The sequence below is a fragment of the Nothoprocta perdicaria genome, unplaced genomic scaffold, assembly GCF_003342845.1.
Source record: "Nothoprocta perdicaria isolate Ctin4 unplaced genomic scaffold, notPer1 scaffold_66, whole genome shotgun sequence".
Classification (NCBI taxonomy): Eukaryota; Metazoa; Chordata; class Aves; order Tinamiformes; family Tinamidae; genus Nothoprocta; species Nothoprocta perdicaria.
The window spans coordinates 467,624-483,816 of record NW_020455932.1 but is presented as its reverse complement, the minus strand read 5'-3'; the positions used below and the strand labels follow the sequence as shown (position 1 = coordinate 483,816).

General features: G+C 49.7%; 1 protein-coding gene across 1 annotated transcript in view; it reads left to right on the top strand.

The window, feature by feature from the left end:
- The window catches only part of CAMKK1 (calcium/calmodulin dependent protein kinase kinase 1), a 49,340-nt gene extending 34,262 nt beyond the window's left edge, over nt 1–15,078 (top strand). The window contains exons 10-16 of the mRNA XM_026050177.1: nt 3,378–3,577; nt 3,923–3,976; nt 5,101–5,174; nt 8,947–9,034; nt 10,003–10,131; nt 10,552–10,655; nt 14,906–15,078. Of these exons, the coding sequence (XP_025905962.1) occupies nt 3,378–3,577; nt 3,923–3,976; nt 5,101–5,174; nt 8,947–9,034; nt 10,003–10,131; nt 10,552–10,655; nt 14,906–14,978 (722 nt within the window). The 3' untranslated portion in view covers nt 14,979–15,078. The remainder of the gene's footprint in view (nt 1–3,377; nt 3,578–3,922; nt 3,977–5,100; nt 5,175–8,946; nt 9,035–10,002; nt 10,132–10,551; nt 10,656–14,905) is intronic.
- The last annotated feature ends 1,115 nt before the right edge of the window (nt 15,079–16,193 follow it).

Below are 16,193 nucleotides of genomic sequence, written 5' to 3'. Positions count from 1 at the left end.
TTCCTGAAAGCAAAGGCAGAGTGTGAGAGCAGACGTGGCCGGGTTGGAGCATCCCTTCTCCGCGTCCAGCACCATGCTCAGCCTGCTACCGTTGTTGCAAGGCCACATTTCCTTCCATCCCTGCAAGCCTTCTTGCTATCATCGTTAGGAAAAGCGAGCAGTCCTGGAGCCCCTAAGCCTTATTGAGGAGGGCACAGCAGTATTTCAGGCATAAGCTGTCTTCTACAGAATGTTTGGCTGAAAATATTTTGGGATTAGCTGATTCCCTCCCTTCAAAAAGGGGTTTGCAGGACAGATGCAGAAGTGCTGATGAGCTCTCCTTTCTGCTTAACTTCGAATGTCTCGGGTGTGATGACATGCGAAATACAGGTTTGTCTTTCTGAAGACAGGAAGATTTCCTTCTGGATTGATTTGCCAGTGACTTCTATTTAATAACTGAACGGTAAATTGGTTTGCTGGGAAGATGGGCTTGGCTTTATGCCAGTTTGCTCTTGTGATGAGCATGGAACGGGAGGATTTTCTTTGACAGCGTTGGACTGACGTCTGCTGGCAAGGGAAACTTTCTCCCTGCTGCGAGTAGATGTTTGGCCCAACAAAAGTCTCTCGACTGCATTGCTGTCCAAGGCTGGGGTCTCTCGAGGCTAAGTGACAGTAGTGGCACCACCAGGACAAGGGGCTGGCGTGGTTTTCCTCACTGGCCAAGAGGCTGTTGGTGTTTGAGTTGGCTGTGTGGATGTCTGAAAACTGGCAACAAAAAGCTTTCATGTAGCAGCACATGTTGTCTTGAAGTGGTCTGTGAGGGCCATTCACAAGATGCTGTCTCCATTAAGTCCATTAAAGCTGGGAGTAAGTAGCTGGTGGAGCAGATCAGACTGAGGTGGTTGAGCCTTTTAAGTTTTGTTTTGTTAACCCCTTTGACCCTTTGCTGCTAAACTTTAGACTGGTTTTCTCTGGGGTACCCAAAGTCCCCACCATAACACCAAGAGCCAGCACCTATCCCACACCAAGGACCCTGGCCAGGAAACCGGCTGCTCTCCGGGCTCCCTGCTATTCTCTTGGGGATCTCAGGGTCCTTCCCCAGCCCCTCACACAGCCCCAGACTGCAGGGGGGCAGAGGGAAGTGCTGATCTTGCCCAGCCTGCGACAACCGTCTCTCTGGTTGCTCCTGGTGGAGCAGAGCAAGCAGGAGTTGCCTCCAAAGTGCAGCCCCGGCTCACGGTGCAGCAGTTTCCTTGGGAGGATGTTCAAGCCGTGCTACGGCAGCGACGTGAGAGCAGTGCTGAGCAGGCTCCGCAGTTGGGTATGGATTGCTTTTGCTCTGTATGGATTGCTTTTGCCCTTGCATAGGAACGGGATTCTGGTTTTAATCAGATATAATTGAGCACCAGCCACACTAAACAGCCCGGCGTGGCAGCTCATCACAAAATACTGTGCATATAATATTTTTAATGGGGTTTCAGCATGCTGGTAATAACCTGTGGAGGCTCCAGGATTTTCAGAAGGGGATGCAGTGAAATGAGCCCTTTCCAAAAGGGTCAGGAAACAGCCTCATTCCTCTTCTCCCAGTGCTGCTCTCTGCTCCCAAACGATGTGATCCTCAATGAACGTTTATCTGCATAGAAGCTTCCCAGGTGTTTACTTCCGAATGACAGGGAAACCCCACTTAATCTCTGAATAACCGAAGGCATTCAGAAACCCGGAGTGGTTGTCAAATGATCTACATGTTGCAGAAAAAGCTGCCTCATCCCTCCAAAGGCAACAGAGGGCTAACTGGGACCAAACAATGTGCTTTGCAGGGATTCACACCAAGCCCTTAAGGATCTGGGGAGGAGAGTAGTTGGAGAGACCCCCCATATTTGCAACCTGCATTCTGGGGAGAGACAAGCACTGTCTTGGGTGGCTTTCACGCAGCTCCCTGCACAAGAGGCAGCTATTCCCTTCCCAAAGGGAAACATCCCCCAGCTTCTCTTGGCTCTCCATTACCATGATGAAAGGCCAGCTTGCACAGTCTTGGCTGCAGAGCAGATGTCACGGCACAGTTGCTGCTGCTCCAGGGTTTATTTACCCCATCTGGCCCAGCTGCTGTGCTTTTAGCTGATCACATCACGCGTGGCCGTGCACATCTGGCCTGCCCCAGCACATCTGGCAGGCTCCAAGCACGCTTTTGTTTGCAACGTCTCCCCATCAGCTCTTGGGAATGGATCTGCTCGCTTAACCTGCGACGTGTGCGGCGGTCGCGAGTCAGCGAGCTGTGTCGGGCTCTTACACAGCCCGTTTGGAAGCTCTTTGCCAGGCAGCCCTCATGGGTGGTGAGGAGGTGATCCTAGAGGGCTGCACGTGGTTGAGGTGCTGCTTAACATGCATCCATCAGCAGTGCCTTAAACTAAGGAGAGGTCCTTGCCCAGATGCTCTCCAGAAGCATGGCTTTGGCACACTGGAAAGTTGGCTTTAAAAGAGCAGTTATGTGATGTTGGCTCTTTCTGGGCACTGTTGTGCAGGATGGTGAGCATCTTTGGGCACTCCACTTTGGTGGGGACTTGATGGAGACCATGTTGACCAGGTTGGTAATCAGGATGGATCAGACCAGCATTTTTCCCCACCCTGCCATGCACTTCCTAGGAGATATGTGAACCACTTGCAGGAAGGAGTGAAAAGGGACGTGCTCTGTTTGCAGACCATGGGAAGATGTAAATAGGGCCAGGTGGTCACAGTCTCCTGGGATGGGGTGGGAAGGCTAGAGAATTTCCTTTCCGCTTTGGTGAAGTCTCTGGGGTTTGCTACGATTCTGCTGTTGCTGCCACTTCCTGCTCCAGTGATTGCTCCTGGCCACAGAGGCATCTTTTGCATTGGAAATATCTGCTGATATCCAAGCTCTTGGCTGGCCTTGCTGTTCATCTGCTGCATCTGTCATTTTGCCTAAACGCCTCCTCGGATCAGTTTCAACCTGCATGTCCTTCCACTCCTTTTGATTAGTTTTATGCCACAGCAGTTTTAAAATAAGCCAATGTGAAATTAACTTCTTTATTTGGATCCCGCAAACCTTCAACGCCACCAGCTGCCTGGTGACTCAGCTGGTCTGATGAGGCCAAGCCAATCTGCAGGACTGGAACGAGTCCCCTTTCCCAACAGCTCGGCACCGTACCGTACGTGTTCATCATGTAGTTACTGCTGATGGTTGCACATTTCCCAAAGTGAAGTGTGCTGCACTCCCTACAATGAACAAGCTACAGGCTTTTGCCATGTTGGATTTGCCAGTCTGAGTGGGGTGTGTGAGGCAGCACCGTTCCTTTGCATCCTCCTGGAAGGATATTCTGGGATTTTCTGTAGGTGAGTCGGCTATTGTTACGCACTGCACTCCTGTCCTGTTTGTGTTTTAGTGCACTACCAGAAGATCGTTCATCGGGACATCAAGCCTTCCAACCTGCTCTTAGGAGATGACGGGCACGTCAAGATAGCTGATTTTGGAGTCAGCAATCAGTTTGAAGGCAACGATGCGCAGCTTTCCAGCACAGCAGGGACACCAGCCTTCATGGCACCAGAGGCCATTTCGGACACTGGCAAAAGTTTCAGTGGAAAGGTGGGTTTTTGGTCACAGCGGACCAGCCGAGGCACAAAGGGCAGCACCACCCTGGCCTCCTTGGCAAGCTGCTCCCATGGAAGGAGCTGCTCACTCTGCTCATACCCTCCTTGGCAGCAGAGACATGGGTGGCAGCAGCACCTGGTCCAGTGCCATTCAAATTCTCCGGTGTGCAACGGATGCTTTTAGGAGCCCAACCTCAGAGACGCTCTGCACAATGCAATTCAACATGGAAAATGTTAAATGCAATTAAAAATAAAAGCTCTGAGTCAGTAGGAAAATCTCACTCATTTGGACCTTCGCAGAGTTGCCTCTAATTTATTGCCTGCACTTGCTTTCTTTCAGGCGCTTGATGTTTGGGCCATGGGGATCACCCTGTACTGCTTTGTTTATGGGAAGGTAAGCTGCTCTCGGGCGCTGCTGCCGTGCTTGGAGGGCCCTCTTGCCTGTATTTTGACTCATACCTTTCCAGCAAATGGAAAACATCAGAAACTAAGAACTACTTCCTGCAAGCTTCTCTTTTTCCAAATAACACTGCGGATGGGATCAACAGTGTCCCCAGATTTGGGGGACACTTGCCCAGATTTGGGCAAGGGGTGATTTCTAGCATTGGCCTCTGCACTTGGACCATCTTTCAGCTCTTCCAGCCCAGAGGGGCATTGGCAGCACCACCAACAGCTTGTCGGGGGTGTCTCTGTTGCCTAGATTTAGAAACAAGCCAGATGGAGTGCGTGGAGGGAAGCATAGGTTGGATCCCCAGCCCTGCACAGCACTTTAGCAAACCAGATATTGGGAAGCCTTGCCTGAGAAAATAAAGAAAGAAGAAATAAAACCAAGCCCAGGGACACATCCTCCTATTCCCCCTGCCCCTCTACAGCAATGCTGTGCTGTAGGTTTTGTACTTTCCCTGGACCAGGGCCAGGCAGCAGCTGCAGCCCACCAGAACAGGAGGTGCTGCCTTGGGTTCTTGCAGGGCCTGACCCGTCCTCCCTGCAGTGTTCACGTGGCTCGGTTAAAGGTCTGTCAGTTCTGCCTCTCCTGCCGGGTAGGAAGAGCCAGAATTTGAGTCTAAATGATAATCTGTTATTAGCAGACCATCCTGAAGAGAATTGTGCTCTGAATCAGTGTAGCCAAGATGCTTGTGTTGAAAAAAAGGTTTTTTAATATTTATACCTAGCTCCAAATGATGCCACGCAGAGACCTCAAAGCACTGAAACAAGACAGCCAGTATCAGCATTTCCTTTTTACCAGCAGAAAAAGTAGAGCAGGGAGAAGGAAATGAGCAGCTCACAGTCACCTGTTAGGCTGTCCCAATCTGCTAGGTCCCCATGCTCTTCTGCATTTATTTATTAATGAGAAATCAGTCTGTTCACTGTGTGCGAGGAGTGTTGCAGGGTCATGTTTTTTTCTTCAAATCAAGCCAGTGCACAGGGAATTATGCATTATGTCTTTTATGTGAATAACAAATGCCTAACCAGTGTTGAGATCTCTGACATCTGGAAAACCTTTGGTTTATTTTACAGTGCCCTTTTATAGATGAATACATTCTGGGTCTTCATAACAGGATCAAGAACAAGCCGGTGGAGTTCCCAGAAGAGTAAGTAAACTTTACTGAGCTACTGCAGAAAAAAATCAGTCTTCAGTGTTGTTCCCTGAGCAACATTAATGCCGATAGGTCGCTGCACAGGGACAGATGAACATGGGCGAGATGTTTTGCCTTTTTTGCCTGTGTCCTTCATGTGGGTTTTGTCGTGGTGATGTTTTCAAAGCATTCCAACTGCCTCGGGTGTTCCTATGCCCATCTGCATTGTGCGGATGGGGATGGGACAAAATTGCCATTGGTGTCTGCGGTGGAAGTGGAGGGAGGTGAATACGAGTCTAGCAAGTCTTGCTTGGAGATGCTGGAAACAGGGTGTAGTTGAGATTGTGGTGTCTATCACCCCAAATGATTCACTGTTAATTTGTAAAAATAATGTGGTTTATAGAGCTCAGTGTCTAAGGAAGTGCATGTGTCTTGCACTGACTTCTGTTGGAGCTGGATGAAATGTCCAGTAGAGAGATTTTGCCCAGAGAGGTATAAACACAGCCCCAGGCTGCTGCATCTGCACTCCTGTGTCCGCTGCAGCACTCAGGGGAAACATGGGTTTGTCCTACAGCCCGTGGCACCCAAGGACAGCCCTTGTTCTCAGCAGAGCCTCGTGTTAGGTGTCCCTGGGTGGTGCTTTTGAATGAAGGAGCCAGAGGGCGGCTTCTTTTCCTTCCCAAATCAGCATGGTAGCCGAGCAAAGAATTCGACCTGCTTGATTTAATCCATCCTTCTAAGGAAAATCTAGAGATAAAATTACTTCATTTAAAATGAGCATTAAAAACAAACAAACAAAAACTCTAATGAAAGTCAAATCTAGTAATAGAGAGGAAGGGAGGCAGGCAGGCATGTCAGACAGCTTTGGATAAGGGCATGTATCACTATTGCATGAATTATTTGTGTGATGCTTGCTGAATTTTTCACCTCCAGTGGAGGACTGGGACTTTGCCGCAACAGTCCTAGGCTTCCTCGGGATTCTGCAGTGAGAAATGGGTACTTAGACTGTCCTATTTTAGACATCTGCTTTGGGTGGGATGACTCATGGCCCAGGCTCTGCGGGCTGCATTAATCACGGCTCCATCGGCGCAAGCGCAGCCACTGCAGATGGAGCTGCCTCCACTCGGGCTGGTGGAGCTGTGGACCGTGTCCAGGATGTGGGAGCCATCTCTGCTCCATGGGACACGGGGCCACCAGCATCTGGCTCTGCTTACCTAGTGGCAGAGCGGCCTCAGCTGCAGGTACAGGGCAATTCTGGTAAGACAGTGTCATGCTCTTGGGGATGTTTTCCAGGTGCCTGGTCTCCAGAGCATGGAGGCTGCTTGTGCCATGCTGCCACATTCCCCCCGGCTGCTGTGCTGGTGGGGCAGGACTTTCTCTTAAAAGAACTGCAGCAAAAAGAAGGTGTTTATGTTTCCCTGGCAGTCATCTCTCTACTCGCTCGGGGCCTGGCAAAACGCCCCCTCTCTGCCATCGTATATTTGGGTTAGCAGTCAGCGCACAAGCGACTGTTCCCATCTGTCTGTGCACAAAGTTGTTAACAAGTAATGGGAAGCTGAGGAGCTTCTCTTCTTTCAGACATTTCCTTCAGTGATAGGTCAGGCTGTGTGATGTATTTGGATTTTCTGGTGCGCTGCTCTCCCCATCTGAAAAAATGCAGCACCTCTAATTAGGTTGCTGTGGAGCAGAGAGCTCCTGGTTCTTGACTGCTGTCTACATGACAGCTGTTAATGAATTGGGGAAAGTCAGTAATGAAGATGCACATGAGGCCGGAGCACAGAGTGCACCCAGTTCCACCCTGACCTCCCACAGAATTAGCATCTCGCTCTAGTCGGGAATATTTTGGTTTCAATTTACTTTACCATGGCTACAAAGGCACAGCCTCCTCTTTGCACACAGAAACTCGCTGCCTGTTTCCTGACAAGCTCTAGAATGGAGATGGAGCCGCCTGTACTCACGTCGCCTTCCCTTTCCTTGGAGACTCCATGATAAATATTTACTATCCCTCCGCAGCTCTCATTCATGTCAATGAGACCTGGGCATGACACGAGATAAACGTGGTGCCCAGCACTGCAGCTCACACCCGATGATCGTGAGGCATGATTGAAAGCAGGCCAGGAAAAATTTCTGCCCAGGCAGGTATCGGAAGAGCCAGAAGCTCTGCGTGGTCCTTGGGGTGCTCAGGACATCGCCTTGGTGTGTGGGCGCTGGTAAGATAATTTGTGGTGCTGGCAGCCTTCCCGGCTCCGTCAGCGCTGGGCGATGCTCTGTGTTTCCCTGGAAGCCGCCGCAGAGCCACAGCACTGAGAAATTCCAGATCCACAGGCTTTTCAACTGAAAAATGTCGCCAGGTACAGCATGTGCCCGGTCAGGAAAGAGAGAAGGAAAAACAGATGGGGTGATTCATGTTGTTACCTAGCTGTAATTCACCAAAAACTTTGTGAACCTCTTTGCTCTTTTTTTTTTTTAATCCCCGAGAGGTTAATTCTTGCTGCCTAGAGATCACTCTGGTTCCCAGAAATATCACGTGAGGGTATATTCTATTTTATTTTGAATTCTGCTGTTGTCATTTTTGCACAGCTCTGACGTTAGGTATTTTGGGAAGCAGCATCTCGCTGTTATCCCAGGCTGCCGTTCAGACCTGCCAAAGACCCTGCAGCTCCGCAGAGCTGCTGCCCCACATTAGAGACCATCAGAGAGCATGTGGGTCCTGCCTGCAAGGTACCACAAAATGCAGCCGAGGGAATGGGAGATCTCAGAGGACTCATCCTGCTATTCCCTTTGCTCAGGGCAAATTTGATGTGCTGTTGACCCTGGACACAACTAAGTGTTCAGGAGCTTTAAGCTGTGCCCGCTTTCTACCCCTTCCCACTGAGCAAATGTCCCTTCCCCGCGTTTGCTCATTTTAAACATCCCCTAACCAAGTCCACATAAAGTATTTTGAAATTATTAAATGGCAGCTCTGATTTCAGCAGCCGAAAACATCCCTTGCTGCCGTTTGAGCTTTATTTAGCTGCATGAGGGTTTCTTCCTCCCTGCTCCTGAGGAGGCAGCAGCAGTGGCGGGGGCAGCACCTGGTTCCCATCAGTGGCTTGACTCTGTCCTTAGCCCTGCTGGGAGGGTGACATTTGCGGCTGCCAGATCGCATCTCTGTGCGGATGTGTGCTCGTCAAGAGTCATCTGTGGCACAGGCTCTCAGCTGACAGACACATTCCTGTCATAGGCTGGCATTTTATTTCAGGAGCGCTTTGAATGCACAAACCGAGCACGTTTGAAAAGCAACAGCAATCACTGAAGCCTTTGAGCTTGGAGGACAGACCACAGCGGGACCCGGGGCGCTCTGAATGAGGTTTCTGGGCTTGGGCACTCTATTTTATCTTGGAAACAGTGTTTTCTCTAGCATGAGTTTGTTCATAATTCAGTTTCTGCAAACCAAGTTATGCCCTTTTATTGCACAGAGAGCCCAGAGCAAGTTCTGCCCTCAAAAGCACCTTGTCATCGCAGAGTCATTCCCATACAATGAGGATCTCAGTTGTCTTCAAATATCTCCTTAGACCTGTCTGCCTGATCCCTGTGTTGGAGAGTGGGCAGCCCAGGAGGAGAAGACCCCTTAGCAGCAGCCATAATGTTTAAGAAGGCACCAAGCCAACCAGCCTTTCCTTCTCAAGCTGGGTTTGCAGAGAAAATACCTTCAGACCTGAGCTAATAACAAGCAAGAATTATGCATTTAAGCCTTTATCACTTATAATTCCCTGGTTAACTGTACACTGCTCTTTTCTTTGCTTAGACCCCAGAGAAGCAAAGAGCTCAAGGAACTGATTCTCCGCATGCTCGATAAAAATCCAGAAACAAGGATAACAGTCCCTGAAATTAAGGTAAATCTACATGGATGGGCACTGATGCTGTAGCGATCATCTCAGTCGATTTTGTCACTTCTTTGGTACCTTGTAGTGAGGCGGATTTGTTCCGAGTGCTTGTTTTGGGAGCTTTCGGCAACAAGCTAATTCCAAGGAGGGGAATGCTCATTTTGCAATGTGAATGCTTCTGTTGCTGCCGCCTGCTTGGGGAACACTAACTAAGGTTTTTCTGTTCACTTGTTTAAGTTAAAATTACTCCAGATCAGGCTGGAGGATGGCACTGTTGTGGGCACTGCTGGCTGTGCAGCCCAGCCTGTTGGCACCTGAGATCTGTGGACTGGGAGCGTGAGCCTGCCTGGTGGGGTGACATGAGGGTCTTAAGGCATCATGTTTTTTACATTTTTTGGGTGACGCTCATTTACTCACAGGAACAAATCGACCCAATGGAGAAGAAACCTTCTTCTAAAGATCTCCACGTGGCTCTGCTTTGTTTTGCTTTTGCTTGGGCTTTCTGTTCTTCTGTCACTCCAGAGGTTGTGTCAAACAGAATTTGGGTTAGAAACCTCATTCCTCAGCAAGGTACTTTTGCTTTCATGAGACATGGTCTCCTGCCCTTGCTGTTTCTCCTGTCACTGCCCTACAGGTTGTTTAGATCCTTATTTATGCGGGTGCTTAAGTGATGGTGATTCTCACAGGCAGTAAGTGTGCATAAACTGGAATATACATATATTGGACTGTATCTCATATATTAGAATATATCTGTATATGAGAGGGAAAAAATGGAGAGCATATGCAGAAGACTATGGATAACTCAGGCTTTTAAAGCATTTCAAACTTGATTCGGAGAGTGTCAGGTTGCAGCATTTCCCCAGGGAACCCATGCTTGGTTCATGGCCCCCATAAGTGAAATTTGGAGCCTCTATTTGCCAGCATCCCTACTGTAGAAGGGAGACCTGTAGCTTTCTTTCTGCTCCTTCTCCATGTAGCTGCATCCATGGCTAACCAGGAATGGTGAGGAGCCCCTGCCCCTGGAGGATGAGCACTGCACTATGGTGGAGGTAACGGAGGAGGAGGTGAAGAACTCTGTTAAGACGATCCCAAGTTTGCCAGCTGTGGTACGTATAGATCTCAGCCCTTCCTCTGCTCTTACCGAGAGGCTGCCCTGAAGTCTTTGAGGAAGGTTTGGAGGGCATGTGTGCTTCTGGCATGGGAAACCCGTCCTCTTAACCCAGAAAAGTGCTGATTCCCCCTTCTGGGGGCTTGGACCACTGCGAGCAGCAGGCAGTTGTCAGCAGCACCCACTTGTATTTTGTCAGCACCAGCCAGCACCCAGGAGCTGAGCACACCACGCACAGAAGCAATGCCAGGCCTGTCTGCAGGGCAAATAGTTAGCCCAGGGCTTTCTCCAGCTCATGCTTTAGCTGCAATGCTGTTAAACATCTGCTTGAATTATTAAAGAGCTGTTGTTTGATTCCTTTAGACTAGCTTCAGGGAGGTGATATGTCAGCTCTGCTGTCCTGTTTTTCTTTTCAAAGATCCTAGTGAAGGCCATGCTAAGAAAGCGCTCCTTTGGAAATCCATTTGAGGTTCAGACCAGACGGGAGGAGAGGTCCATGTCTGCTCCTGGAAACTTGCTCATGTAGGTATATACAGCCTTGCCTGGCTCTGCCGGAAGGTGCAGAATAAAGGTACAAGGAGAATAAGAGAAAGTGTTTGTAAATATTTCCTTTACAAAAATGTGCCAGATGCTTCCCCTGGGGTTTCTGAGCATGCTTTACTCTGTGTGTCAAGCACCCCACGGACGCTGTCTGCATGCACACAGAGGCACTGGTGTCACCTCTGATTCCTCCTGCCAGTCGCACGAGTTTGGCTTTTCAGCAGCTAGAAGTGACAGTTTTCAATCCAGGCAGGCAAGAGAGATGTGAGCCAAGGTGTGCTCCAGCAAACACCCTGTACATCATGTGCTGCTGTAGGGGCAGGTCTGAGGAGTGCTGCAGCCTCAGCTCCTTTGCCAGCTTAGCACAAGGAATTTGTCTCCACTAAGTTTCTCCTGGCCCGCTGCCCTCCTAATTAGCCCTCACTAATTGGACACGTGTCTGGGTCTGTAAATTCACTGTCTTTCCTGGTCAGTGCGTTACATTGCCCAAAGATGGGGAACATTTTAATAAGCCTGAAGAAAAATATAGAGCGTGTCTTGCAGTGTTCAGGAAAGCTGTCTCCCAAACTCTCCGGAGTTTCTCCTTTTCAAATTGTGCCTGTGTTGATATTTCAAGGTGGTCTCTTGTTCTAGTGCTTTGAATCTCTTTACCAAAGGGACCTGCTTCAAGTATCTGAGATGAATGTGGAAGGAAAGCTGATCAGTCACTACAAGCCAGCAAGAAAACTCCTCCTTGACCCTGACACATTGTGGCTCATTCCTGCCTGGAACAGGATGCTTCATTATCCGTGCAAAACAACAAAAATGCATTTGATCTGATGTAGCTGTGAAGTTTCTGATTAGCCACATAATCAATGTCTAAATTCCCTTTTTAGTCTTTTTAAGCCTTGGAGACAAGCTGTATGCCTCCATCCCCTCTTTTATTTGTGTCTTTTCTAAGGTTTGTAGCCCAGTTCTTTTCAGCTTCCTCTCAAGGAACCTGTATCAAAAGATTTCTGTTCAAAAGAAGCACGTAAGCTAGGTCTCTTCCATCAAATGTTGTATATTAAGCACTACAACAGGGATAATCTTTTAAGGACTTGAGATTGTTATTTCAAACTTTAAAAAATACAAGGCTGGTTGAATCTAATACACGTTGCTTCAGGCACTTAATACTGGAAGGCAAAGCTCTTTGAAGGGCTCCTCTCCCAAGGTAAGAAGTTCACTGTTCTGCAAGTTATTTTCTTTATTATAATATTTACCTCCACCAAAGCAAACTGAACTCCATATTAAGCTGCTGGTGGTCACCTACCAGGAGCCAAGGGATAAAGAAGCTGCTCTGAGCTTCTACTTTTCAGGTGCTTAGTTCTGGGATGTTTAGATCAAATGGCCACAAGGTCAACGTAAAGGATATCAGCATTGGATCTATTTATGTTCCTGGGGTTGAAGAGCTTTTGGCAGCACCCAGGAATGGTGCCAGCATCTTGGAAGCAAACTGAGCCAATGCTGTGATGTTGTACCAAGGGCAGCAGCCTGAAAACACAAACTGCCCCACAGAGCTTCTCCCCACTAGTGGTAGATCAGCTCGTGTAACGTTGCATCTCCTTCCACTTATAGCTAGAAAATGACTTTTTTGTGTTCCTATAGAAGGAAAAAGAAGAGCAATTAGAAAATTTTTACTATTTCACATTCAATTCAATTAGACTGCACGTGCTGTGGATAGAGCCCTGCTTGCTGCTGCTTCAAGACCTGGCATCTGTGCCCATACCGAGAATACATTTTGCAGGAAATCCTCTGACAGCTGAGTCTGCTTTCTTGTGTTTCATGTCTCATTGACGTTTCTTAAAATGGACCTGTCCTTTAAGAAAATAGGAGGAGAAAGGAGGCAGCTTCCTCTGGAATTTGGAGAGGAGGAGGCTGGAAGTCACTTGGCTGATTTTTTCTCAGTTTCTGTCCGTTCCTCACATTTGTCAGTCCGCAAACCCAACCATTGGTCTGTGTCCACAGAAAGACTCCAAAGGTGTATGGGCAGAAGTCTTTGCAACAGCAGGAGGCCTTCCAGGTTTGTGGAAGGTTTTTGCCCTTAGAGGACATGGTTTCGACATCGCTAATTTGAAATCATTCTAAAATTTGCACTTAGTGGAGAGAGATGTGGGAATTTTTTTGTGTGCTTTTAAGCTTCAGGAGTAGTAGTTCTTTCCTGGGCACTGTGTATCAATATTGGTTAGTGCCATAAAATGAAAAAGTAGCTATGGGAATGGTAGAAATATAAGTTGGAAGGGAACTAAAGTGAAACTTAGTGAACTTTTGTGCAGGATTCCCCCGAGGACAAGGGATTCACGGAGCCTTGCAGATCCCACGTGCTGCGGCCAGGTTCCTCCCTTTTCTTTACATTAGAACCTGTCACTTTTAACTCTCCCAGTTGCAGAAAGGAGGTTGTTCTTTAAGCCAAAGCCCTGAGCGTTTGCAGCCAAGTCTTGGCTTTCTCCTCAGTGTTTCTACGTCTCCTCTGCCTGCTCCACATTTCTCCTAAGTGAGTCAGCGCGGGCTTCGCCACCTCGTATCGCTCTCATCTGTTGGAGTGCTGCCTATCACATTAATTGCTGTGTTTTGACAGACCCCATTTACTCTGTTACAGCTGCTGTTGCTAGTGGTGAAATGGGGTTGTCAGCTCCCGTTTGGGGCAGAGCCCTGTTTTGGGAAAGTCTTCCTCTGCTCCAAGATAGCAGAGCAGGCAGCGCTGCCTGAGGGCCTGCATCAGCTAGAGTAGGAATAAGGAATTTGGAAGGGAGGGAGGACTTTGGCTCAGTCAGGGCAAGTCAGGAAAAGGCTCAAAATCTGTGTGATGGCCACAGGTAGGGTTGGATGTTTGCACTGCAGTGGGTCCATCGTCGGCAGCGGGAGCGGGTCCATCTCTGCCTCCTGCCATCACCTTCACCATCGTTTTCTTCCTTTGTCTCGTTGTTCTGCTCTCAGGGACAGGTTCCTCTTAAACACATCTGTATATTTGCATCCATCTTTAAGGTAATTCAGTGTTCGTGTTCCCCCTGTCCCCGGCACTGTAGTGTCCTCTCCTTGGCCTCCCTGATTTGTGTGGTGCAGTAGGTCCGTGTGTCCATCTGTCCATCCTTCCCCTAGGAGCAATCCCAGTGCAGCTCTGTGTGTGTGCGGTGCCGCTGCCAGGCTCCTTTCCTGCTACTTAAAGCACTTAGGGGTGGGAGGATTAGCGGGGCCAGGTGGGTTTTGGCAGGGAAAGCTGTTCAGCCCTGTGTTGGTGGAGGAATAACTGCAAGATTGGAGAAATCCTGAGCCTGGATGGGGTCCCATGGGCTGCTTCAGTATTTAGTGGTTAAGAAGAAGATAAGAGCTGGAGCCTAGGGCCACCTGCTGAGGTCTGAGGACCTCAACTCCCATCTACTTCTTCATCTCGAGCTCATCTTCTGCGCAGCGTCAGGGAGATGAGATCTGCTCTCTGATTACAATTTGGGGACCACGGAGCATCTTTCCCTCCCTCTGTCCCTCTCTCCCTTCAAGTCTAAGGCCACGCGAAGCACCAGGCACCTGCTGCAAGGCCCCCAAATGGCCCTGGAGCTGCGCTGGGCTCCTTGTGATGCCCGCTCAGGCCCAGGGCAGCTCCGGGTGCTCAGCACTGCTCCCTATTCCCTGCCTTCCTGACAAAGATGGAGGAGAGACACACAGCTGAAGCTTGGGGGTACTTGCTGAGCAATTCAAGGGGCCCTGGAAGCGCGTGGGTCTGAGTGCTGTGCTTTGGCTTTGTGCAGGCCCACTCCTTCCTTTCCCATGCCCTGTTGGCTCTTTTTAGGCTAGAAGCGCTGTCGCAGACACCGGCGCTGCGGGCTGGCAGCTCCTGTCGATAGCAAGGCCGTGCAGCGCCGCAGGGCAGGCCATGGAGGCCATGGAGATGCAAGGCCGCGTGCGGCCGCATCCAGCTCTGCCGGCCTCCGGCTTTGTCAGAGGGGCCAGGGAACCACGAGAGAGGTCTGTGGCCCCTAGAGCTCTGGACAAAACCATAATCTTCAGAAATGCGTAATGAAAAGGAGGAGAGTGAAGGGAGGAGGTGACTGCCTTTTGCATTTGGGCTTTGGAGAAGCGGCAAGTGTCGGCACAGCAGAGCTGCCCAAACCCAAAGCAGAGTGTTGGGAAAGGCTGCTGCTCTGCGTGACGGTGTCTGAGAGCTGTTTGGTCCTGTGCGCACCTGTAACCTCCCCGTTTCCATTCCTTGGTTGCTGCAGAAAGCAAGGGAGCAGAGACGGCGCCAGGGACACGGAGCTGCCGGACGTGTGCGAGGATGAAGCTGCTCCTTGAGCTCGTTGCGCCGTCCCGGGCCGGCATCGTGACCGTTGTGGTGGCATCTGGCGCCTGTCCGCCCTCGTCGCCCGGAGTGTGGTGAAGTCAAAGCCGAGCGGAGCAGGCCGGGACACCCGGGGAGCAGCAGCATGCGGAGCAGAACCCGCACCGGCAAAGCGGCACGGTCCCCGGCGCTCCTCTCGCCCGGCACTTTGCAGCTGGGTGTCCGGACCGAGGAACGTGTTTTTATTCACAATGCATCAAAGCCAACGCTCTCTCTGGGGCTGCCTGTCCTGGAGACTTTTGTCTCTTCCCTCTGCTTTTTGCGTTCTCAGTTTGAAGCATCCGGCACAAAGTGATGCCAGTGCTGGGTCTGGGGTCGGTCAGCAGGCTGGGCCGGGTCTCATTCCTCACGGAGCGAGTGGCAAATTTTCCATTGGCACCAGTTAAGTGAGGGTGAAGAGGGAGATTTCCCGGGATGTGCACTGAGCCTTTGGGTGCTCCGAGCCCCTGGGCTAGTGGAGTGTGTTGTTCCCAAAAACCTGGATTTGGCCCTGTTGGCTGGACACAGTCCCATGCAGGTGGATGTTGTACTCGGCCCTGGAGAGAGGCGATGGGCTTGGGGCTATGTCATTTAGAAAATGGTTTCCTTTCCCTCGCTGAGCCCCTTGCAAAGAAGGGGTCTGACACCCTCAAATTTCAATTTAATGCTAAAATGGCTCAAACCCGGCAAGCTCCTTAGTCCAGAGAGAGCTGGTGGAGGGTTTTTAGATTTCAGAAAACAGTAGAACATGAATGAGGCTGAATCAAAACTCGAGCTTTTGTTTTTTAATACTTTTAAAATTTTATTTTAAGATGTTAATTTTTCTTGATGTACTTGCTGATGCTGCTATTTTACTCGTTGGCTGCTTTTAAGCTGGGGATCAGAAGCTTCATCTCCTCATCTTGCCATCAGGTGAGAGATCGCACCCAAAGGGCAGTCACTGGCGGCTCTATGCAGAGTTGGGAAGTTGGCCCTTGCACTCAGTATAAACCTGTGATATCTGTCAAAAAAAGTGTTGATATTTTCCCCATAGCTTTATGGGGCCTGAGCATGTCCTCGGGGAGCTAAAGGGAATGAGATTGAATCCTTATTTTATAGCGCTTAAATGCAGGATGTGACCGAGCTTGGTTCCTACGCAACCATCTCACTGTTGTCTTGGAGGGCTGTGGGTGCCCCTCTGTTTTGTGCAA